This window comes from Hippichthys cyanospilos, chromosome 15 (genome assembly GCF_059441005.1).
Source record: "Hippichthys cyanospilos isolate Australia breed blue-spotted pipefish chromosome 15, RoL_Hcya_1.0, whole genome shotgun sequence".
NCBI lineage: Eukaryota > Metazoa > Chordata > Actinopteri > Syngnathiformes > Syngnathidae > Hippichthys > Hippichthys cyanospilos.
Window position 1 is genome coordinate 6,399,450 of NC_142383.1, and position 24,687 is coordinate 6,424,136.

The window sequence follows — 24,687 nt, forward strand, 5'->3', positions numbered from 1 at the left end:
TATTTTGTTTATGAATTGGTGGGGGGGGGGGCAGCGTTGCGTGCCCTCCCCAAAATAATGGCCCATGTGATCAAAGTCTGAACAATGGGTGTCCATTGAGCCTTTGAATAAGGATGAGTCTGTTGTGGGGATGTGACTCAGGTATTGAGGGAGTCAAGGGTAACAATGGTACCAGAATACAAAAAGGACATGTGACGGGACATCAGAGGCCATATAAGATCTTTGATTCCGTTTGTCCACACGCACACAAAAGCACAAGGAGTTAAGATGAGATTTCTAGTTCCGATTTGTCTCCTCTTTGCTGTAGCAGCTTTGCAGTCTGGTAAGGTTATAAAAAACTTTTCATTAGTTTCTATTGCGTAGCATTCAAATGAATGGTCCTGGCTTGCAGCTTTCTCTGCATCACTGCAACCTGCTGAAAAGGACAAAAAGCCTTATGGTGAGTAGTGGTTTTGATGATTATAATATTGTTGCTGTTCATGATTAACTTAAAATTATACGGATTTTTTTTCTGGCAGATGCGCTGACCGAACTGCAGAAAATAGGTGATGTGCATTTCATTGTTCATATTTGACATGTAAATCAGATGAAATAGAGCATGCTCTACCATTGAAATGTGTTTTAATTGATAGCTTTTCATTTGCAATTAGCTGAACATGCCTTATAATCAAATTTGACTTTTGTTTTTAACAGAACTTAGAATACATAAGTGATTATGCAATCTGAAGTATGTATAAATGTTAGTTTTTTTCATTTGTAAAATATTTAAAAATGCATTATGTGTAATAGGACCACAAGTATTTATACCGTAGACAATGTACAAGGTAGAAGTAGTTCATTTTGAGTTTTTTTATTTCAATATGGAACAAAAGGTAAGACGTAATGTAGTTGATCATAGGTAAAGAAACAGTGTAACATTACAAGTTACATTGTCTCATGATATTAATAGCATTATGATTCTCAAAGTAATGCATGTATTAACAAAGCAGTGTTTATCATTTATTTCTGATTGTGTCTGTGTGTGTCTTCAGATCAGCTGGAGTTTGAGGCTGCTCAGAAAAATGAAGCCGCTCAGCTGAACAGTACGATTCTATTAACATAATGTGTTGTGTGACTTACTGTATGTTGTTAGTGCTGTGAAGAGACTAAAAATGATTAACACCTGTAATTAACGGATGCAATCATCTAATTCTAATCTCACCTCAAAAATTCGAAAGATATCACCCAGAATGTTTTTTTAATACACCATGTTATTGTGGCAGATCCCAAAAAAAGATGTGGATTCAATACTTTTTCTTGAATAGATGCAGTTGTAACTATTTACCTTCTGCCTGCAACCTTTAGCGCTGGCTGCAACCTTTAGTTTTAACCATCAGAAGGGATGGTGCTGTTTTCTTATGCCGTTTGCCAAATCATTCGAAATTGACATTAAAATAAACCATTGTACATCCTGTTTGTACATCCTGTTGCACACTCGCTCAAATGAGGGGTGTTCCCAAATTCAGTTAGTAAAAAAAGATTTGCTACGACCTGCTATGGTAGTGTCTCTTTTGCTATGGTTCCAGTTGCAGCTGGGTGCTTTGCATTTATGTGGTAGTCTAAACTTGAACTGCTTTTAAGGTTAAAGAGCTCTTTCCTATAAAAACACATCGAGTATATCTCTCTACCATTATTGGCCAAGGTGCCATTAGGGCTTTTCTTGTTATATTTACCACTCAGTCAACCAAAAAAATCACATGCTCTTGCATTTTCACACCTTCCTTCTGCTCTTGAACGTGCCCTCTAACACGACAAAAAAAAGACACTTCAACAATGACTGTAATCAACTGATTGCAATTAATCTGCCACCTCCAGTAAATGTATTGAATTTAATTGACATATGTCTTCCAGTTACAGAGAAGCAAGGCGAAGATGCACGCTATCTTGGTAAGTGAATCTTTTTTTTTCAGACTCATCCAGGTTTTTATGATAATATGTGTAATGCCTTGTGTTAAATATCCAAAACAGAGGCTGCTACAGATGATTCTGGTAAATCGTCAAATACACTCATGTTACTAAGTACTGTACACATTTCTATTAAGTGTCACCGGTGTTGTTTCCACAGTGGAGGTACACAGTGAGGATTTAGTCAGTGATGCAGCTGGTAAGTGCAGCTACTGATGTATAAACAAATAAATAAAAACATAAGAAAAGCAAAGAACGAATCTCACTGGGCAGTAAACAAGAATAAATGATCATATGCAGTACTGTACTCTATGGACAGTACAGAAAAAATGTGAACAAAAATCTGCAGTATTGTATACAGTATAGCAAAATGGCTATAAAAAATACAGTACATGCAGCTGTGAGTTGTACAAAGACATTTTCGATATATGAACAGCACAAATAATGAACAAAGCACAAAAATGTATAACTTACAAACATTTATAACATTTTAAATATAAAAAATATGTATGAACATGAATGTGAATTTGAAAAGGGTTTATAAGTCACTCTCATACATAAAATTATATGTACATGAGTTTAGAGGAGCATTTTTGTGGAGGAGCTTTTTTTAACGCGATTAATCGCAAGAATGGTCAGCGGCATTATGAGACAACTTCACACCAACATCATAAACCTTTGCGTTTATTTTCACAGTGGAGGTACGCAGTGAGATTTTGAGCGATGCAGCAGGTGAGCGCAACACGTGCTGGGATGCGGCACACATGCGCACAGCGACCCCATTACATAACACACCCATAATCCCCCTGTTCCTCCTGCAGAGGCGGAACGAAGCTCTTCTGACGCAGCAGCTGCTGAGAAGGGTAAGAAGGGGCATAGGCCTGTAGGTGGCGACAAAGCCCACTTGGGGAAAGTCACCCGCGAGTGTCGCATGAAATATCACATGACCTTGTTGTGTCTTTGTGCAGGTGCAAACTGTCAGTCTTCAGAGGAGATGGTGGCAGATGGTGAGAAGCACACGCTCAACTCCTTTGGAAAGTTGTCAAGTTATTAAAAGCGGTCTTGTGTAATTGTTGTTGCCTTGCAGAGCAACCACCTGCACGCCCAGAGAGCACTGCAGGTAAGTAAGGTCAAAGTGCCTCTAAAATGACACACTCACATAACAGCTTTCCCTAACATGATGTGAACCCATGCCACATTTGTTACACGTCAATCATGCCGAAAACATTGATTCAAAAACAAACAAACAAAAAAACACAATATGCAAAACCTGACATGTCCAAACATGATTCTTTGTGACATAATATAAGGTAGCACAGGGCAACACTTGACCTGTAGCAATAGATAACACAAACATGATGTATCGTAGTGTTCTGGAAATATCTTAAAATTGCAAGAACATTGTGATTTTCTAGCAAGTTTACAAACACGCATATATTTACATTACCTATCACACTTGATTTCCATATTTACTACATCTGTTTCTTAATTAGTGTGAGAAATCCTGAACATGATCCGTGTCTTAATATAAATGCATATAACATTAACCTATAACAGTAAATTATGACAGCAAATTTTTAGTGTGTATCAAACTAGTAGTTAATAATATTACCAGGAAGTAGATCTCATTTTCAAAACTGTTGGTGATGGTCCCCTGGTATAGTGCAACGCTATGTAGAAAAAAAAAAACTAACATAACAATGCAGTGCAGTTCAACACTACACTTCAAAAGGCAGCGCCCTGATATAAAGCTGCAATAATTACATTCCATAGTACTGAACAGCACAAAAAAAGAACAACATAATGCAACATGCAATGACACAACACTCTTGATAGAAAAACAATAGTTAAGCATCCAAAAACTATATCAGAACAATACAACAATACAAGACACTTTAAAACAAAATAGTTTAGCATAATACAACAATACAGTATATAAAAGAACAATACAAAATGATAGATTATAATCAACACTGTGCGTTGTTGACGTGAAAGGACGTCAACGGAAACCATACCAATTAAGGAGCACCATTGAGGTCAATTGACAAAAACTGTCATGTTTTGTTTTGTTTTAAAACTAGGAATAGGTGGAGAAAAGATTCGGGAAAATTTTGGAAAAAAAAAAACAAAACGGGCTTAATCACAATAGTTAGAATTGTCTAGCAGGTTCTCTCGCTATTTTTTAATGGCCGCCATCAACAGTTTAACAGAACAGCAAATACAACACGTCATAATACAACAATGCTAGATAACAATTTATGCAATATACTGGACAAACCTTTTATTATTCTTCAAGAAAGAAATTCAAGTCACTTCTTATAACCTAACAGTGCAACAACACATTAAGTACAACAAAACACAAGACAACATGATGTGACACACTTAACTGAAAGGAACAACAGCACAAGAAATGATAACAAAACACAACACACTACTTCATAACAAAAAACGTACAAAAAAACCACAGCATGCATATTGCATTACATAACACAGCAGACCACAATGTAATTCAACAATACAGCATGCGGCAATACATGACCTTGGGAGAATATACTACATAACAAAATTTATACCATAACACTGACACACTGAACAACAACATACAACGCAATAAATACATATGAATGAATAAATACAAATAATATATGAATAAATCAAAGAAATGTACCTAATCATGTGGCCCTTTTTGTTACGTTTGTGCAGATGAAAGCAAGGATTCAACCAAGGAACGAGGTGACCACACAGGCACACGTACGGTGTCGATATAATCTAAACAAGTGATTCTAAAATACGGGTGTTGGTATTCCTGGGGGTACGTGAAGGCTCTGGTGTTTCTGCAGGTATCAGGAAATCCCAATGTAGTACTTTGTAATGCCGTAAGAGGAGCACATTTTCAAAATGCATGGGAACATAAGGCAACCTATTGCTAGTTTGTGTTCTTGTGACTCCTCCGGAAACCATATAATGCTTTTATTTTGTTAAGTTCGATACAAATTCAAATTGTCATTAGTGACGCCAGAGCAAAACCGGATGTGTGGTGATGGCCCAAATGGCGACCCCACACCCATTGTTAGTCTCTCGGAAACGATCAAAATATTAGAGCAGTAGCACTACAATGCCAGAGGCTAACGTTAATGCTAGCGTCGTGTTTCACTTTATTCTTTTTAATGCTTTACAAAATCATCTTGCCGGCCGGATTCAACTCTCTTGTGGCCCGGATCCGGTCCGCGGGTCGTACGTTTGACACCCCTCATCCGAACGATTAATCGTCTATCTAAACTATCAATTTGCTCATTTGTTGCACCCTTAGTAGTAGACGCAGTGTGCAAAGCCAGGGAATAAATATGCTATGGCTCACCTACAAGTTATTATGTCATCTTGTGTACTGTCAGGCGCAGTTGGCACGTTTTACTACTGCCGGCTCAGTTTGACTTCCACCCCATGACTGCCATGGTATTTTTCGCGACCGTTTCCAAATCTCGCTGTGCAGTCCCGGGATATTACATTCACCCATCTCGTTTTGTCCTCAGTGGCCTAAAACCGCAAAGCGGGTAAACATAACTTAGAAGTGACACGTTCACTGCACCAGTCTGGCTTGATGCAGTAAAAGTGACTCCGGTGTGTGTGTCTGCGTGTGTGTGTGTGTGAGAGAGGGAGAGAATTTGAGCTTATGCAATGCAGCACATTTGTGGGGGAAACTGGACGCAGCCAGTCTGGGTCAGCTGGAAATAGTCAAAAGCCTTTTATAGGCCTTGGCTGAGAACATAGCAGTGACACTTTCCACACTAGTGTTTTTTGTTGATTTTTTTTTTTTTTTTTAAACAAGTTGAGGACTGAAAAGTGCCAAAAATAATGTGAATGATCCAAAGATGACCACATCTTTGGACTGGCTTTGAAATGTAGGACACAAACCAGGACAATTCTTTTTCAAGGCCACTGTCCCCTGGAATTAACGTATTGTTCTGGATTCATTCTGCAACTATATTTGCTTGAGCTACTTTTCGCAGTGTTTGGTGAATAAAGGTTCTTGTTGCTTATTCAAACTGGGCCAACGCATCTTACTAGACTTGTTTGAATAAAACCTGTTGAGTGAGCGATGATCCAACAGGAAGTCGGACGTCAATCAGAATAATAGCTTGCATTGCTGGGAATGTAACCGTTTTCTTTTTCTTTGTTCTTTTCCCGCCTAACAGATTAACTCGAGTGAGAGCGCGCACCCGAGTGGAGGGGGGCGGGGGTTCCAATTAAATATTAGTAAAATAAAAAAAAGTATTGAAACACAAGTGTCTTGTCTTTTCAGTTTTGTAAAAGGAATGTAGCAACATTTCCAGTTAAAGTTCCGGAAACTACCGTGGAAAATTTGAGGAGTTTTGGGAAATATTTTTAAGTTGGGTGTGTTGTTGGACTCATTCGGGCTAATATGCTGTTCATTTCTGGTAAATATGAAAATAGACATCTATTTCCTTTTCCACTTTTCCTCTTAAAGGGCACGGGCGAGGTGAGCCTATCCTGGAGAGATGGATGCATTGTTGTTTAGTCACCACCCAATCACAGGGCATATTTGGCATATTGCTGTCACTAGCTTGGTTTTATTATCACCCAACTTGGGCTGACTTTGAAAGGCTCATAACTTTGTCAAATATAAATGGATATTTACGTTCAACCCCTCAAAATGTTCAGTGGAATAACCTTTTTTAGGGGGGGTTTGGAGGATCTATGCCCGCTTTATGTACATTGTATAAATACGATAATAGCAAAAGTAACCGCTGTATATACATGGAAATGTAATAGGAATATTTATTGTCATAATTGAGAGTATTATGACTTTTGAAGACTTGCATTGTGGGAGTCCAGGCGAAGCCAATCATCAAAGTCATTGAAAGGCTTGCAAATGTCATAAGTTGGCCGCCCCACCACCTGGTGGTTTCAATTGCACCCCGTTTGCGAGTTGATGTTGAAAGTTGATTAATGCAAAAATCGAGCGAAATGCATGATAAAACATCTGGTTTTCAATCTGTCCAAAATCTAAAGTACTTCTAAATTTGAGTGGCAGTAAACGAGCCCGACACGGGCTATATTTGACACCTATGGGTGCCTTTCGACCTCCCATTTGCAAGCATTTAGAAGGGACGGCGGCGCGGCATATTGAAAGTCGTCATGTAACTAATGTTTTTTTTGGTATGATTTTCCTTTGTTATCACACATCAGTCATCAAAAAGCCCGAGTTGGGTCTAAGTTTTCCCCAGGGCTTCATTGAACTTAAAATATGCTGGAACGCGGGAGGGCCCGAGAGCGCACCGAGAAAACCTACACAAGTATAGGAACGTGAAGCTTGACACTAAGGCCAAGATTCAAATCCAGAGCTATGCCAACAACTATAACACTGTGCCGCCATTTTCCCATTCCCCCCCATGTAAGGTGTCCAAAATCACACTCAAAACTCAACTTTTATTGTAGAACTTAAACACAACAATATTTGAGTTTTCCATCCATTATGTGGCTCAGTGTGTTCATGTGCAGTAATTTAAATAATAAAAAAAAAAAAAAAAAAAAGACAGAAAATTCTTTGGTACCTAAAGGGCAAATGAAATACTTTAAGGCAACTAGAACATGTATAGGTGTGAATCACATTTAAAATGTATCGGCAAAATAATCAAATGCAAACTACCAGTGGAATGCAACATGTGTCCTCAAATTCACCAGAGATTCTTCTATCGAGAGAGAAATTACAAAAAAAATAATTCGGCCGTAGAGGCAGTTGGACACATGCGCAAACGTAACAAAGAGCTGATAGCAATCTAGCGCAAAGGATTTGAGCACATTCTCGTTTTGACATTCCATTCAAGTAACGATATTGTTCAGTGTTTTAATAGCTGCACCGATACCTCGAGGCGCATGTATTAAGCAAAGTCGCTCGTTTGCTTTCGGCGCCTTTCTGTTATTGGCCTGTGGCATTTTCTCAAAACAATATTGAACATGCCAAACTGTAAAGAAATGATCAACTATCACACCAAGTCATTTTCTGTGTCACCAAGAGAAAGCTTGAATGTAGGCAGTTTAATGCAGTTTTTTGAACTCATGAACTTACACTTTGTTGTTTTGGGCATAAATGAGAGAAGTATGTCCTTCAAAGTATGTCTTCATGCACACCTTTGCTGATTTGATGCACATGTTTTGAATTTTCCCTATCCTTCGTCCATAACTTTTTTTTTTTAAATGTAGTGAATATACAGTAGCAATCCCACTATAGAAGGATGCCAGAAGCCTGATGATAATTGCGTAGAATCCCGCTCACACAATAGCATGTTATCAGCTTCCAAAATGATTTTTTCATCTATGCCACCTCCAGCACGTTAAAACAGGAAACCTACATTTGCAAAAGTCTAATACTGCATTTTATTTGCTTTTTTTTTTTTTTTTTTTTAAACATTTAAACCAGCAAGGTTGTATTTACAGAACTGCAAAAGTAAAAAGAAAAACATTAGAAAATCAAGTTGTTGCCTTTTACAGAATGAGAAGATATGGAAACGTTAGTGAACAAAGAAATGCAACATGATCTCAATCGGAGGCCCGACTGGAAACAAGCAACACATTGCGGACTGCTAAATGATGCAGCCACAACCCAAAAGGCTTATAACACAAGGCCCATTAAACATCAAGTTTTTTTTTTCTCCTCCTTTTCCATTGGCTTGAGGTAAGCGATATATGAACCCCGCCCAACTTTACTCTTCACTTGGTGCGCGCCGAAGCGGTCGTAGTCTTCTCTCTCGTCCCCGGCGGGGGGCCCCCGAGGCTCACAGTGTTCCGGTGAAGGCGTAGATGAAGATGGCCATGATGGCGGCGCTGATCAGGCCCGAGATGGGCACGGTGACGAACCAGGCCATGAAAATGTTGCGGAACAGACGCCAGTCCACCGCCTTCCTGGAACGCAGCCAGCCCACCGCCACCACCGAGCCCACCTGACCCAAAAAAAAAAAAAAAATCCACTTGAGTCCATCCCACTTCCTGTTTACGGGAGTCGGCCACGCTTGAATGAAAGGCGTGCGGGCGTAGCCTACCTTGCAATGGGTGGTGGAGACGGGAAGGCCGAGGTTTGAAGCCACCACCACGGTAAGGGCCGATGCCAACTCGATGCTGAAACCACTGCGGGGAATCAAAACAAGGCGTTGAGAAACAAATCCTGACATTTTGTTCAATAGGGATGCAAACGTGTTTGTAACTTCAGGAAATTTCTGTTACTGTGAATAGTACACACCAACACTTTGGCCATGTTTCCCGTTTGGGGCTTTTGAAGTCGCTTTTGCCACTGCTCCCATTTTCTAATGTTACATTCATTCAACATCAAACCTTGGGAGTCTCGCGGTTTCCAACCTGCTCGGCTAAAAGAACAACTTTCTTCTTGAAACATATTGTGCAGCTGGATTTCTTGGGAGAATTTAGATTTCGATTTGGCTTGGACAAAATGTTATTCCTTTCTTCAATGGAGCCACAATAATCAAAACAGAGGGAAGTACGCTACTTCCAGCCGTAGCTGAACTGGCGAGAGCCACTGGGACAAAGATCGACATTTACTTTTGTAGTTTTACTTTCAAAACTTTGCTTGATGAAAGAAATAATACAAAATAACTCAAATAAACTTATTTAAAACATAAATTTGTGCACTTGGCAAAGCCAAGTTCAAACACTATTAGTTTTCCATTTTTGGCGTACCACATCAGAGCAAAACACCCTGCTCAAGTTACGTCGACCGGGACAAACACTGGAGAAGTGTGATAAAGCTGAACCCATAAGTGACTTTTCACAATTGTTTTTATAGAAAAAAAAAAGGCCTCTAACAATGAGTCTCAATTCGGACGTTTTGTTCAACAACTGTATTTTACGGCAAAATAATCTAATCAGAGAAAGCTTTTGTAACTGTCCGTCAAACAAAGTTTCTTGTTTTGTTTAAGAGTTTACGTTTATTCCAAGGTTCTAAATACTTATTACCAGCTTTGTGAAAAATAGTTGTTGACATATTTTTTCAAATTGCTGGAACTCACACGTAAAAAATATCCGGCCCGGTTTTGTGAAAACGCATCACAAATGTAGGTAGCGTACGTCTTGATGGAACGGAGACGGCGGGTACCTGGAGGGAGTAATCGGGGTGAGGTCCCTGCCCATTGTCTGGATGACTCTGCGGCCCCACACCCACAGGCCTATGCAAATGCCCAGACCCCCGTAGAGCAGCAGCCACGTGGGCGTGGGTTCGTTGGACGTCACGCTGCCGCTGATGTACACCAGCCAGAGCGCCACCAACGGGCCGATGGCGTTGCTGCACAACCCCCAAACGGAAACGTCAGCGCGGGCGTCTTTTCGACGCGACACGTGGCTCGGCGACATCACAAAACGGCCGCGTACCTGACGTCGTTTCCCCCGTGAGCGAAGGACCCGAAGCAGGCGGTGAGAATCTGGAGAAACTGGAAAAGCGTGGACACTTCGGGTTTGTCTGCGTCCAGTCCGTCCTCGTCCAAGGAGCTCTGGGTGCTGCCCGCGTCCTCCTTGCCCATCTCCAGCGTCACGTCGTCCTCGCAGAGGCCTTCGGGCGCGGCGTGCTCGGCCACGGCGTTGCAGTAGCTGGTGTAGCTGTCCATACGGATGCGCTTCCTGTCCTGGCCCTGCGCGGGGGCTTTGTCCCCGTCCTGGGGCTCGCCGTCCTTGTGCTTGAAGTCGGCGTGCATGCCGATGATGGCCATGGTGTAGGACGTGTAGCTGTTGTTGCGGCGGATGGGCCGGTCGCCGCCCTCGCCCATGCAGTCTCCCACCTTGGCCAGGTGGAGCTTGTGCAACAGGTCCTTGTACAGGCCCGAGTCCTTGTGAACCGTGTGGTACTGACTGTAGCCGTTGCTCGGGATCTGCGCCGGCCGGTTGTTGAACTGGACCTGATGGGGCCCGGTGACGGAACCGTTGGCGTGCTGCTTGGCGACTGGAGCGTGAGACACAAGTCGAACGGTCAGAAATTCAATCACTAGTGAAGCTAGCCAAAAGAGTCACTGCTATCGGTGAGCTTTAGTTAAAAGGGATACCAAACTTCTTTAGACGTTTCCGGCAGTGATATTGCTTCTATAATTCATTGGCTCATTATTTTTCAGTTAAATTAAAACCTTAGAAGCATTTTGCCACTTGCTGTCAACTAAAAATGACATCACATGTGCTCAGGGATCAGGTAACAACCAATCACAGTGAACCACGATTACCTAAACCTCATTTTCAATTTGTGGAAAATATTTCTTTAAAAGGCATTAATAATGAATAATTGAGTTTTTGTTTTTTACATACAACTGCTGAATTTGGCTAAAGTATCTTTTTTAAAGATCTTTGAGGTTCCACATTATTGTACTTACCAGCATTTGCAGTGTTACACTCGGTTTCGTCCGACTCTCCGACGTCAAAGGCCACCTTGCGCTCTTTGACGGGATCGCCCTCGTCGTAGTCTCCGATGTCAAACGCCACGTGGCGCTCCTCCGAAGGGGGCGGGCCCGCGGGGATTTGATCGCCGGCCGGGGCGGATGACGCCGACGCCTCCTTTTCAGTGTTTTTGAGGATGGGACAGTGGGGTTCCCTCAGCTCGCTCTTCTTCATGAGGGGGCTCTCCGAGGGACTGGAGGACTTGAGATCTCCTGGTCGGGAGAGGAGAGTTGGGAGTGAGCCATTGCTTGGGACTCATCCAAACACAAAGAAACACAAGTACAGGACATGGGGTTCCTTGCACACAAGTACATGACTAAAGGAAGGAAAATACTCTTACAAGGATCAGATGACTGAAAAGTGTTATTTACAATACCGCTTACAGCTTCCCTTATAAAAGCTGTCTTGTGTTTGTGGACTCAAGGTGATTCAAAACAGGAGGAGTGGGAAAACTCAAGGTGCTCAAAGGCTACAGTTTATTTATTTTCTTTTAAAAATCTAACAGTTGGACAAGGTCACTTGTATTGGAGGTTAAAAAAATGAAAGCAAAGTTATTAGAGCATAAATAACTAGTTTTAAATCAAATTAAAGAAAAGTCATTCCCAAAACAAATCCAAGTGCCACTCTATATGATAATCCATTTCTTCCTTAATGATATTAAAGAGCTTCTAACATATTTTCTTTCCGCAGAGTAATATGTGTATATAATTTACATTTGGCAATTTAATTTTTGATTAAAGTTTTACTGTACTGATAATTTCTAACTAGGAAATAAAACGCCTCATTTACAGAGACCCTCGCCTCTTATGGTGTGGCTGCCTTGCCCTCTTCACTATGTAGCTCAATGGTGGCGGGCCACGCTATACACATCCATCCAAGATGAATTATTTCCTACTGGTTTGGAAAAGAGCTTTGCTATGGCTCATTACATTAGCGTCTGTAGTTGCGGCTGGATGCTTTGCATTTATTTGGTAGGCTAAACATGAGCTGTGACTGTGGTAAGAAAGCTCCATACAAATGTGCAAGATTAGCGGTAACTCGAGACACAAATGAAAGTTTACAAAAAACACAAAGCGAATTCAGATTTTTTTTTTTTTCCATTCAGAATGCGAAAAAAAAAAAATTATATGAAAATTAGCTGTAGACTCGTTTCTGTCATTCTGCTTAGTCGTTTAGCTTCCTGTGCAGGGCCAATCGGTGTTCACTTTAAGGTATGATTTATCTTTGCTTCCAACCCTCAAACAGCTCAAGCACAAGAAGCCAAATGAATAAAATAGGATCTCAACAGCGGAAATGAAGCACTGTTAAGAGATTTTATAGCTCAGTTTGTTAGTTTGACGCCGTCTAATTCTTAACGATAAAATCAACTAGATTATTAAATAAAAAGAAAAAACACTTTGAATTAACACTGAGATGCAACAAATATTAGTGCAATCTGGACAAGTAAAATTCTCAGTGGGTTCAATTGAAAAAGGGAGCAGGACCTACGCGTGTTTATTTAGCCTGCCAATATTCTACGTGTTCCAGTCCTGACTCCCGTCCAGCCATGTGGCCGCATTGCGTCACCCAAACCGGCCGTAACCAGATCCGAGGCGGTCAGGCACATCACAAACATGACTTGTGAATGTTGCAAATGACCTAAACAGTCAACCGAAGCCTTTTTTTTTTTTTTTTGTTAAAGGCCAATCCGTCGAATCACTATGCCCCACAGATTGCACCAACCGCCCATCAGTTTACCTGAATGACCAGTGAATGGATTAAAAAGTAAACCGTCTAAGCAGGTGTCGCTTAGAGACAGCTAATAGTTTAAATAGTGTGGTCAGCAAGGAAACCATTTTAGCATCTAAGCAGACAGGGAAATTCATCATCCACTTACGTTCAATCTTCTTCTTCAGGCGCGGGCAGACAACGAACCACACCAAGATGGCCGTCAGCAGCGCACAGCCCAGAGAGATGAGCAGGATGCCCCACCAGGGAAGTTTGTCGAATCCCAGCACTGGACAAATACAACGCACGCAAATGGAGAAAAGGAAAAAAAAGGGCAGGTTTTTAAACAGTCACCGCCATTCCTTGAGCGCAACTCCCAAATTTGACGAGTGAATTTCAATAGGGATGGCCACTTGACTGAGATCATTTCAAAGTTCTTGTTTCTGAAATGTGTTTGCCGCGATTCATTCGATTCATTGAGGACTAAATTAAAATGTGAAAATGAGAAGAGTTCTTTACATGTGCCTCGCAATTTGGTTTGGGACCACCTACAGGCATACAACACTTGGCTAGGCACATTTTCACCCCCAATCCTAAAGATAATAACGGCAAGTGCGACAAGTCCGGGGTGAGTCGCTGATTGTTCTTAACACCTGCTTTTATTTTAGAAAAATCAATGGATGTGGGACCTAAAATTATAGTGGGAATGTGCCTGGGGGTCTAATACATTAAAGTACATACACCGCGCAAATATATTAATTGCGTGCTAGCATCACTAAAATCAAAGGCATAACAATTGCAATAATACAGATTAATGCTTGAAAGGTCAGGTATTGGTACTTGACCATCCCTAATTCCAAGATATATGATCTTTTATGCAGATTTATTTGACCGAGAGATTACGGTTAGATCCGACTATATCGACTGCTCTCAGTGTAGTTTTACAATCATGAAGTAGAATGAAAAATTCAAATAGAAAATTGCCATTAATTTCATGACATTTTAAGACCAAAAAAAAGCGCTATATAGGAAAATAGGTATTTCTTTAAAATTGTGTCTTTTCTGTTCGTGTAGCGAATGTATTAGTGGCATCAGTATCTACCCCAAAAAAAGTGATATTGAACATCCTTACTTAAAAGAAGAAATAAATCTCTAAATTTACTTACAGGTGATACTTCAACAATGCACTTGTGTTTTAAATCAAAGCAGCAGTCCCCCTAAGTTTTTAGTGCCATAAGTGATAGACAAATTTTCAAGGAACAAGAATAAAATAAGATTTAAAAAAAAAAAAAAAAAACAAGAGTCACTCACCATTAGCTAGGCTTCAATGAGCAATGAGCAGTGGCCATTTGGCATATTCAACAAATACTGACAAATATGACAGTAACGCAGGACAGTACGATGTTGCTATTCTATGAGTAAAGTCTCAAACAATTGTTCTGTGTGCTTTTTTTGGACGTAACCATGAGATTGGAAATTTCACTGTGCTACTGCCCTTGTTCTAGTCAGTCAAGTAACTTTTGGCTAATGTATGACTGCCGACCTCCGACGCAGTGTAGTCGGGTGAGCGGTGATTCATTAAATCACTGCAGCTGCTTATTTCAACCTGATTGAGCAATTCGACAAATGCAATCAGTGATTTTTGTTTAAATTTCCATGAATGTATTTCAGCCATAACAAGGTACAGTTGAGTCATTTCTCACGATGGATGAGTTCCCATACGACGAGATCTCACAAGATTAGAGAATCCCCATCCGGGCACAGCATGAGATCTATTTTTTTTTGGCAGTTTTTTACTTTTTTAGGTTGGATGTTTTTGACAGTAAAATGTCACCAAATGTGGTCCTAACTTAAATTAAACTTGACCACACTAAATAATATAACCAATCAAATGCCTTGGCATGTTTTTATTTTGAAATTCTTTCCTGAAGCATGTTGCAACAATGATTAACTTGACTGTTGCTCCGGGACTCGCGAGTCAACAACCAGCTTCTTAAATCATGTTCTATCGCTAATTCAGGGCAATAAAAAAATAAATAAATAAATAAAGACTTAACACTTATTGCGACTTTTGCCAGGGTTTATCCCATAGTTACCTTTTAAAGGCAGTCTGATATACGCAAACTACTCTTTGATACATACAGCCTGACAGTCGCCTTTCATACTGATAACTTTTGAACAAACAAGCCTGACTCAAATGTGTTCTGTGGTTATCACTTTGTTTGACTTGTTTTCTTCGCATTTGTCACTTCTAGTTGTTGTCTCATCTTGTGCGCTAATTCGCGAGTGAAGACTCCGAGTGAAGATTGTTTTGACGGTTTTAACATGCTGAACGTTCTCGCCATGCCTGCATGGATTTTCTCCCGGCACTTCGGTTTCCTCCCAGGTTCCCAAAAACATGCAGGGTAAATATTTTGGACACTCCAAATTGCCCTAAGGTGTGTTTGTAAGTGTGAGTGGTTGTTTGTCTTTATGTGCCCTGCAATTGGCTGGCAACCAGTTCAGGGTTTACCCCGCCCACTCCCCTAAGACAAATTGGATAGGCTCCAGCATACCCGTGACCCAAGTGAGGATAAGCGGTTACGAAAATGGATGGCTGGATGGATTTATATAAGGCATTATTGCCCATTTTATCACAAATTTTTCATGAATCTCATCTCGTTCTCGTGGACTCAATCTGGTGATACTTCAACTAACGAAATACGTTATCGCCTCGTTGACTGACATGTGGCCATGCGCCGTTGCAGTGCTCTATATGTAAATATTAACACAGTGGCGTTATGCAGTTGTAGTTAAACATGCGGACCCCTTTTGATGTGAGCACTTATGTAACATCTTTTGAAAACGTTTAAAGGGCAACAATGTTACCACAAGGCACAGCAAGAGTAGAGACAAGCAGTTCCTTAAAAGGTGACGTTCGCACAGGGAGTGCGAGGGACCAGGGGAGCGGGAGCAATAAGTGCACCTCCATGCAAACACTGCAGCAAGAGCTGGTGCAGCTGACGTCGGCACGATGCAACGTAACGACTTCAACCTCCCAGGGGTACCAGACATCTTGCTGCAAAACGACCTTGTCGGTGGATTTTTAAAAAAAAAAGTTTGCGGAAGACATTCAAACAGAAATAGAGCGAAGCCGAGCGATAAGCACTTAAGGGCAGAGTCCGTTCCGGATGGCTTTTGAGTCGGCTCGGTCACGCTGCAGCGTGAGACCGCAGAGCACCTCCCCGCTGTTTATTCAGTTATGTAACCGAGCCGCCCGAGCGCCCTTTGGGGTGGGCGTGGCCTGAGGAGAAAAACTAGAGGGGTACGGCTCCGAACAGCTGAGCTCGCTGTCCTCCGTGGGGCTCATGTGAAGCATGAGATGTTCACAAACAGGTGTCAGATGAGCTTGAAAAAAATAAATAAAGCGGGTTTGGGCGGCTTAGACCTTATTCACATTCGGTCTCTGTGTGTCATAGTGACTCACAGACATCCTGCAAAACAGTCCTACCGCAGCCATTAAGTGGGATGGACAGGACTGCGCAGGAAACGGAATTTTGACCGCAGTGGTTTTCCACAGCCTACCCCGAAAATCTCTGCACACCGTGTTACACAATTACAATTACATAGTGTTTTTTTTTTTCTTTTTTGTGCAGTGAGCCACCATCTTCAATTACGCAAGTGACTGCGAGGTACTTTATGGGGCGTGTGGGCGTCTTGACCCAACGTTCCAGCTGAGAGCTTGAGCGCTGAGAAAAAGGTCTTGGAGTTCAGTATTAGAGCCTCAAAAATGTAATAAATCAATATCTAAAATTAGCCACCACTGGGGGATTCTTATGATTCCATTCCAGGAAACTGCTAAGACTGCAAAACAAAAAATAATAAGTCCGTTTAATGTTGCTGCCTAGTATCGCCACAGCAACAAATGCAGAGTGGTGTTTGTTTTTCAGAGTAACTCGGGCAGAAAATCCCTGCCCAGCCAAACACATTGAGCTCCTATCAATGGAGGCTGGTGCGAGGGTCAGATTGTACCCTCACAATGACACTGACCCAGACGCGCACTCACGCTGTCTGCTGTGTCAAAAAGAGGATTTGTTTACTGGCGTTGGCACTGCCTGATAGATAATCTGGCCGTTCATTTTAAGTGTGTTTGCTTGGGGGTGGGGGGTTGTTCATTTACAAGGTCACATGATATCTTTAAAGGCCTTCTTGGCCTTACTCATAGAAGCTAAACAGCTGACCCTCAACTTCTTTGTCCTGTCCTAGAATTGTGCTAACCTTACTCACTTGGCCTCTGTCACTAGTGTGTGTGTCAATAAAAACATACATTCATTCATTTTTTTTTTTTTTTTAAAGTGCCCAGATATTCAGTCCCAGGTACTTTTGTATTTTTTCTCCTCTCATATGTTTGGCTGAAGGGCGGCCTTAAAATTGCTAGTGAATTAAGAATTTAACAAATTAAGTAAAAGTAATGAGTTTTGTAATAGATTGAGTTTAGGTAGTAAAATAATCAATTATTTAATACCTAAAGTAATAAATTAAAATTGCTAGTGAATTAAGAATTTAACAAATTAATGAAGTAAAAGTTATCAGTTTTGTAATAGATTGAGTTTAGGTAGTAAAATAATAAATTATTTAATACCTAAAGTAATAAATTAAAATTGCTAGTGAATTAAGAATTTAACAAATTAATGAAGTAAAAGTAATCAGTTTTGTAATAGATTGAGTTTAGGTAGTAAAATAATCAATTATTTAATACCTAAAGTAATAAATGTATCAATTACGTTAAATAATTAGATACTAAAGTACTCTGATGAATATGTTAATGTATATAATAATTAATTACTTTGGTACATAGCTCATACTGTATTACCTAGGTAACCAAAGTAATTGATAACTCTGTACTAGATCACCAAAGTAATCAATAACTTGAGTATTTTCGTACCTAAAGTAACGAATACTAACTTTAAACCAGTAATCGATACCCAAGTAGACCATTGTCTAATGTAATTCTTTTAGTAGCAAATGTTTTTAATTACTTAAGTACTTGATTGCCTAATGTATTACTTTACATATATATTATTATATATATATATATTACTTTAGTGCGAACCATGTTGGCACTTCTTCGGCCAACTACTCAGGGGAAGAAAAAAAAATGTCTAGGATTGAATGATTGAAAAGGAAAAAAAAAAATCCTGAGTACCTGAGATTGAACGTCTGGAAAATGACAACGTAAAAATGTCTTGAATGAGTTAAGTGCTGGAATGTGCTTTGGGATGTATGGCATTCTATCGCACCACTATGATAGCATCTGAAAACACTGTGTTCTATTACAGAAAACCAAGTGTACTGTCCTTGCTTGGCTACTATGCAACACCGTTGTATCCATCAGTCCATTGTGATTTGAGACCACTTAAATCAGTGAAAACGTGACCTAGGATGTAGTAATTTGTTGATGTGTCTAAAATGCGTTCTCGCACCTTCTTTTGTGCTTTTTCTTTTTTTAAACCCAAGTACAAGGACATTTGTACAGAATGTGCCTGGGTAAGCAGGCTCATGGGTTATGACGGAAGCACAAGTGACGGCCTCTCAGTGCGCTGATGTGAACGTGCACATCAGCGCACCAAATCTGGTCCTACTCTGGCCTGTAGCCACCATTTAATGGCCCAGGCCAGCTAACATCTTGTTAGGCCCTGTAGAGAGAAGAACACAAAAGGAGCAAAAGTTGCTCGTTTAATCAAAGAGTTTTTAATGTTAAAAAGGGCAACATGTATTCAGAAAAAGGTTACATACTATTTGGATTTCCTACTAATGCAAGTACAACCAAAGACAACACCCTTATTACTTCTCTTTTCTGCTCTCTGCGTCCGACGGCCACAGACAGTGACGTCAAGACTTTAAGTGAATTCTTATTTCCGTCTGCCTGCTGCGCTCCGCTTTTAACACTTTCATTCCGCCTATGACCCACTTGCAACCACGAGCAACCGAGAAAGCCCCAGAAAACACGTTAAAATAAACACAGTTATAAGGATAAACAGTCTGGTTGAGTCTGGAAAATGTGTGGGCACCCCGCAGTCGGGAGCAGTTATTTTTAAACTGTGGCTGAGGACAGACTTGGAAAATGAACGAGACGGTGACACTCACTTGGCGCTCCAGTGAACATGATGGAGAACAGGTTGATTCCCATGGTTATGCCATAGAACACAGGTAGGGCCTTTAAGCCATTCGGCACCGGGTCTTTCTGCAGAGACAAATCACAGCACCTTTTTTAGTTGCGCTTAGGTCACGCCAAGAAAATCTTCTAGGGATGCGCCAATATGAAAACGTTAGGCCGAAAACCAAAAGAGAAACACTTGGCTGAAAACCAAAAACAAAAAGTTAAGGTATTTTCGCACATTGTCTCACAGCAGCCAATTGACGTCGGGAACGGACTTTAACGTCACAAGCTGCGTAATGCACAGATCTGTATTTGACAGGTGAAAATGAAAAAATAAATAAATAAAACTTACTATGGCCATGATTCTTATTCTTATTCGGTGTTCTGCTTGTTCAAACAGGACTCATTTAAATGTGCTCCAGTTTTTCTTTGTGGTTGTTACATTTAAATATAACTAAGGCATGTTTAATTTATTTTTTTAATTGTCAAACTAAAAGAATTGATGATCGAAGCCTAGTTATTTGATTAGTGACTTAGATGGACCATTTATTGTAATTACATTTAATAAAGTAATATTACCTCCATCATTGTTCTTGATACATGCCAGCTTTTATGGTTAGATACTGGTATTGCCATTTGACGGACAGATTTTCTTTGTTTTTGTTTTTTTTAAATGACTTTGTTTTTAAATACAGCACGTGCATTGCATTAATAGTTAGTGGCTAGCTCTAACGCGTTAACCGTATAACAAAACGACAGCGTAGTTAGTGGTGTCTTAGCATCCTTAATCAGCGATTAAATATGATCTTTTTTTTTTTTATTGGCAGTGTGTTAGCTCTGTGATGTAATAAAATGAGTCGTTTTTTGGCAGCCAATACTTCGGTGCGTCCCTAAAAACTTCCTTCTTATATCACTCCAAGATCTAACCTTAAACTTACCTTGTGCAAGATGAACACGCGTACAAAGTAGAAAACCACAGCAGACGTTATACCAGACAGGAGAGGACTCAGAAACCAGGAAGCAACTGCAAATAAACAGGAGGCCATTATTAACGAAAGAAAAAAAAAAAAAACAGGCAACGTAAGACTATGAGGAAACTGTGGAATTTCCATTTATCCTTTCTCATCAGAATGTACAGCAATAGTTTGGCTCTACTTGTTGGGAAGCAAGAGCCACCCATCAGGTTACAAACAGGAAATGCTTGCTAAATATCCAGTTGCATCAGTTACCGCCAGCATTAGTAATTAGAACCCGCAGTGTGGCCTTGCCTGTGTGGAGGGGATGGAATAGAAACGCATGCAATCTATACAAGACAATTTTACCAGCTTCTGCTCAAAAATTATGAGGGCATGAACACCAAGTCCAGCAATTTACAGCGGCGTGACACTTCTTAAAATAACTACCAAGCGTGTCCAATTTAACACGCCAAGCCAAACATTGACTATAGTACTCCATTATGTATACAAAGGCCACAAGGCATTCTAACAAACACAAAGGCTTCGAATGAGTCATGCGTGACTTACCAATGCGGAGAAGCTGGAGCCACCTGACTCCCTGCTGGCCGTTGGCTACTAACGAGAAGCCAATGGTAGCACCAACAATGCAGTGTGTTCCAGAAATGGGCAGCTTGAGGAAGGAGGCAGCCAGCTGCCACACGGCAGAACCTGAACACAATACGAGACGGCTCAGCTATCTTCTATGTATCCGCTCGGAAAACACTTTTTTAACCTCAGCGGTGCCGTATATGCCCAAAAATTCTGTCAAGTTTAAGTCGAGCCGTAATCCTTGGGTGGAGTGTGGGGGTAATGCCGTTTTCATTGAGCCTCTGCAGTGGAGTAAATACCAAACAGTTTGTTTCAGCAGTTAAACTCACAAAAATGACATTTTAGTATGCCGGATAATTGCTGTATTGGATTTTTAAAGTGTTACAATTTTCATACCTTTATTTACAAATATTGATCATATTTATTATTAAAACTATTTCCTAAACATGGGGGAAAACAAAAAACAGTTCATCTTTGCTTGAATTAAAAAGCAAATGTTTTATTTAGATTCAACACAAAGTCCACCATCATGGAGAATAACAGAAAATTGATAATAGAATCCTGAGCTTTTGGACAATTATATATATATATATATATATATATATATATATATATATATAAAGATATCTCAACTATGGCTGAAACAGGTTGGAGTAATATGAGTACCTCAGTGACACACACACACACACACACACACACACACACACACACACACACACACAGACAAAATGGCATGTTTTTTTTCCTTGCACTAGTACAGTACATGTAAAAAAAATAAAATATAATAATAATAATGTCTATTATATTATATTTTAAATTCTTTAGAAATTGGGGTTCCCGTGATACGTGAACTAGTCCTCAAAAATAAATAAATTAAAAAAAAAAGAAAAAGTGCAATGAAAAATGTGCACGATTTGATTATGGTTTAAACATTTTTTCTTTAATTCCTTAGAGCGCCTGAATACAATTCAGTTATATTTAACTTTTAAGTACAACAAATTGTACTGTTTGTTTTCATTTAGGCGTTTACTTTTACGTGCAACACATTTACATTGAAATTCTGAGTAGTTTAAGTGCAGCGTAAAAGTTTCAACAGTGGCTAAAAATAGCACTTATGTTATAGAAATAACAACTGCCTTGTTTATGGGGAACACCACCTACTAAGGGCCTCCACTTTCCATTTGCATTTTAACGTTGTGGTCATTATTGCGGGAAACCTTTATTTTTTTTGTACTGAATGGGAATGCTTATGATCATACAACATTAAGACAAGTTACATTTTTTTTTAGCCTTCAAAATCGAAAGTGGTTCTACTATAATAGCAATGATATTACAGGTTGTAATGTCTTGCGTTTCTCTTTTAACCTTTTCCCTGCTGCTTGCATAATCAAAACGCAACCGGGCAAAACAGTCGATTTTAAAGCCTTTGTTTAAGCTGAGACTTGGCGCAGATACTCACCAAACATGGCACTGACGGATCCGGCCATCAATACGGAGCCATTGTACATTTCCACATCGATGATGCCCTTCCGGATGGTTTCGCTGACCTTGGCGCCGAGGAGCACCGAGCCCAGCGTCTCGAACACGGTGGCGAGGATGCAAGCCTGTTTTAAAGTGACCACTCCGGAGCCCACCGCAGTGCCAAATGAGTTGGCGACATCATTGGCGCCCACAGAGAAGGCCAAGACGAAGGCAATAATGAAGCCGATGACCAGCAGCCATAAGTAATCGGTCAACGGTCCTTGCGTCGCTACTGCAGTGGCTATCACTACTGCAGTCACGGTTGTTGTTGCCGAAACCATTGTTGTGGAATACTTAAAATAAACTATTAATCCTATAATATACAAGACAAAACTCTTATTGGAGGTAAGAGGAAATAAATAGATTTTCTTGAAAGCCCACCTGTTTCACAGGACTTATCTGGGACAAGCAAGAAAACGGAGGTAAAGTGTGCCAATTACTGGGGCTTATTGCTATCCTATAATTATACTACACAGGTTACAGTTTCTTTGAGACTGAGCTAGTGCGCAGTGTGAAGAGGCAGCCATTGTGCAAGAGTAAGCGCAGCAGATGGGCCAGGGAACATCCTGAAACAACAAAGAAAGAAATGTTCTTGAGATCACAGATTCCAAACTAGTGATTAAATAATGCACCACTGCTCATCTTTCCATGCCAGCAACATACAGTGACAGGCAAAATAATTAAATGCTCTTCCACTAGATGGCAGAAAGTACAATTAACCTGTGTACACTGTTCCCTCACTTCATTGCAGCCTGGTTATTGCAGCTTCATATCCTATCACAGATTTACATTTGAGACCAGTCCAAGATTAATTGTTTTATGTATATATTTTTAACAAAATAAAAAAACAAATAAAAGGTCGGACAGGAATCAGCTAGAGATTTATGTATTTATTTTTAACAAAAGAAACAAACTAAAAAAGGTGGAAAAAATAATCAGCTAGAGATTAGTTCGAAATTCCGACTTCCTGCTTTGCACAGAGCGACAAAGTACATTGGGAGTATATTGAGATCTTTTTTATATATATATAATTTAGTTTGCTTGTATGCCGTAACGTTTCTCTCATTTCAATTACGCGCTCATTAAAAAAAGCTATATGTAGGGGCTACTTCCGGGTGGTGGCGACACAAAAAGCCTATTTGTAAAACATCGAGAGTGGAAAAACCTGAAGTTCCAAACGTCTCACTCTATAAACTAAGAGGAAGCGCACAGCGCCGCGGGGTTGCCATTTTCGGTTAAAGTCGACACCCCAGGCCGGCTTTTATGAGCGTATATGCATATATATAAATAACGGAATCCCACCCTACTCGACTCGAGGCATTCGGGGGATGAACCAAATGTTTCGCGTGATGGCAGTGGAAAAGGGTCTGTGGACCGAGACGATTTTTTTTTTATCTTCTTAATGACGCGCACGTGTCGTCCATTCATACGACTTAAAACCCCTGCCATCTTTACCGCACCGGGGCAACACTACAACCAGTTTAGTCACTCCATACTATATACTGTAGGCATGTCTACTTTCATGTCAAACCACCGTATTCTTCATTATTTGCAGCCTTTACGGGATACGTGATTTCATTTGAATGAACGTACGACATCCGGATGTGCGTCGTTGATCAAAGCAGCCATGAGCCGCATTCAAGGACCTGGCAAGTGCTGGGCATATGGCCACCACTCCTAGTAATCCCGGCGACTTTCATTGTGTCGTAAAAATGAGTCACACGAAGTACAACTCGACTCAATTTCACCCACATGGTTTCTCAAACGTCAAACAAATTCACGATGGGCATACACACAAAAAGTGTGAGTAACACTTTTCATTCAAGCTAACGCGTCATTGAAGGAATTGGTGATAGACATTCGGCTACGACTGATGCTACAGTTAGCACGCTAACACGCACAATGATCCAGTTAAAACCATTAAAGCGATGCGATTGAGTGGAGCACGGGTTCCTTACGCATAAAGTGACAAAAAAAATTCACTTACCGCACATCCACTTGTCAATTCTATCTGAACAACGTCGTTCCTAGTATGACCGGTAAGCTAATGAGGATGGCGCGCGCGCGCACACAACAGAGCGCGCGAGGGAGGGACCTTGAAGATTTCAAATTTGAATTGAAATGCAGTCCAAACGAAAAAAAAGCCTAATACGAATAAGTTAAAATAAAATAAAAGAATTCGGAGCGAGGCGGGCTCTAACACGAAAGGATAACAGCGTCTTCTTTTCCAGAAGCGTCTCGATTTCAGCGGGCTTCACCACCTCGTGTGTGCACTCGCTGTTGCCGGCGAACGAGTGGGTGAGGGGGGTTTTATCATTGGCTCGTCACGCCCCTCCACCGCCACATCGCCACGCTATCGCCACCCAGCTGACAGCAGGACTTCTCAAA

General features: G+C 40.6%; 2 protein-coding genes across 3 annotated transcripts; one reads left to right on the forward strand and one right to left on the reverse strand.

The window, feature by feature from the left end:
- Nucleotides 1-173: 173 nt before the first annotated feature.
- On the forward strand, nucleotides 174-6,227 carry LOC148411528 (uncharacterized). Of its 2 annotated transcripts, XM_088434280.1 has the most exons (13): nucleotides 175-322; nucleotides 392-439; nucleotides 519-545; nucleotides 1,032-1,082; nucleotides 1,891-1,926; nucleotides 2,008-2,028; nucleotides 2,105-2,143; nucleotides 2,641-2,676; nucleotides 2,766-2,807; nucleotides 2,913-2,951; nucleotides 3,032-3,064; nucleotides 4,648-4,677; nucleotides 6,138-6,227. In XM_088434280.1, the coding sequence occupies exons 1-13, from the start codon at nucleotides 268-270 to the stop codon at nucleotides 6,140-6,142; spliced, it is 462 nt and encodes a 153-aa protein (XP_088290406.1). In that variant the 5' UTR covers nucleotides 175-267; the 3' UTR covers nucleotides 6,143-6,227. The 2 variants fall into 2 exon arrangements, with proteins under 2 accessions (XP_088290405.1, XP_088290406.1); XM_088434279.1 differs by having other exon boundaries at nucleotides 174-322; nucleotides 4,648-6,227.
- Nucleotides 6,228-7,372: 1,145 nt separating this feature from the next.
- Nucleotides 7,373-24,601, reverse strand: slc20a1b (solute carrier family 20 member 1b). Its single transcript, XM_088434278.1, has 11 exons — nucleotides 24,287-24,601; nucleotides 22,238-22,865; nucleotides 20,758-20,898; nucleotides 20,173-20,258; nucleotides 19,222-19,318; nucleotides 13,265-13,384; nucleotides 11,325-11,600; nucleotides 10,342-10,906; nucleotides 10,070-10,255; nucleotides 9,003-9,087; nucleotides 7,373-8,903 (listed from the first exon to the last, which is right to left on the reverse strand). The coding sequence occupies exons 2-11, from the start codon at nucleotides 22,578-22,580 to the stop codon at nucleotides 8,739-8,741; spliced, it is 2,064 nt and encodes a 687-aa protein (XP_088290404.1). The 5' UTR covers nucleotides 22,581-22,865; nucleotides 24,287-24,601; the 3' UTR covers nucleotides 7,373-8,738.
- Nucleotides 24,602-24,687: the final 86 nt, after the last annotated feature.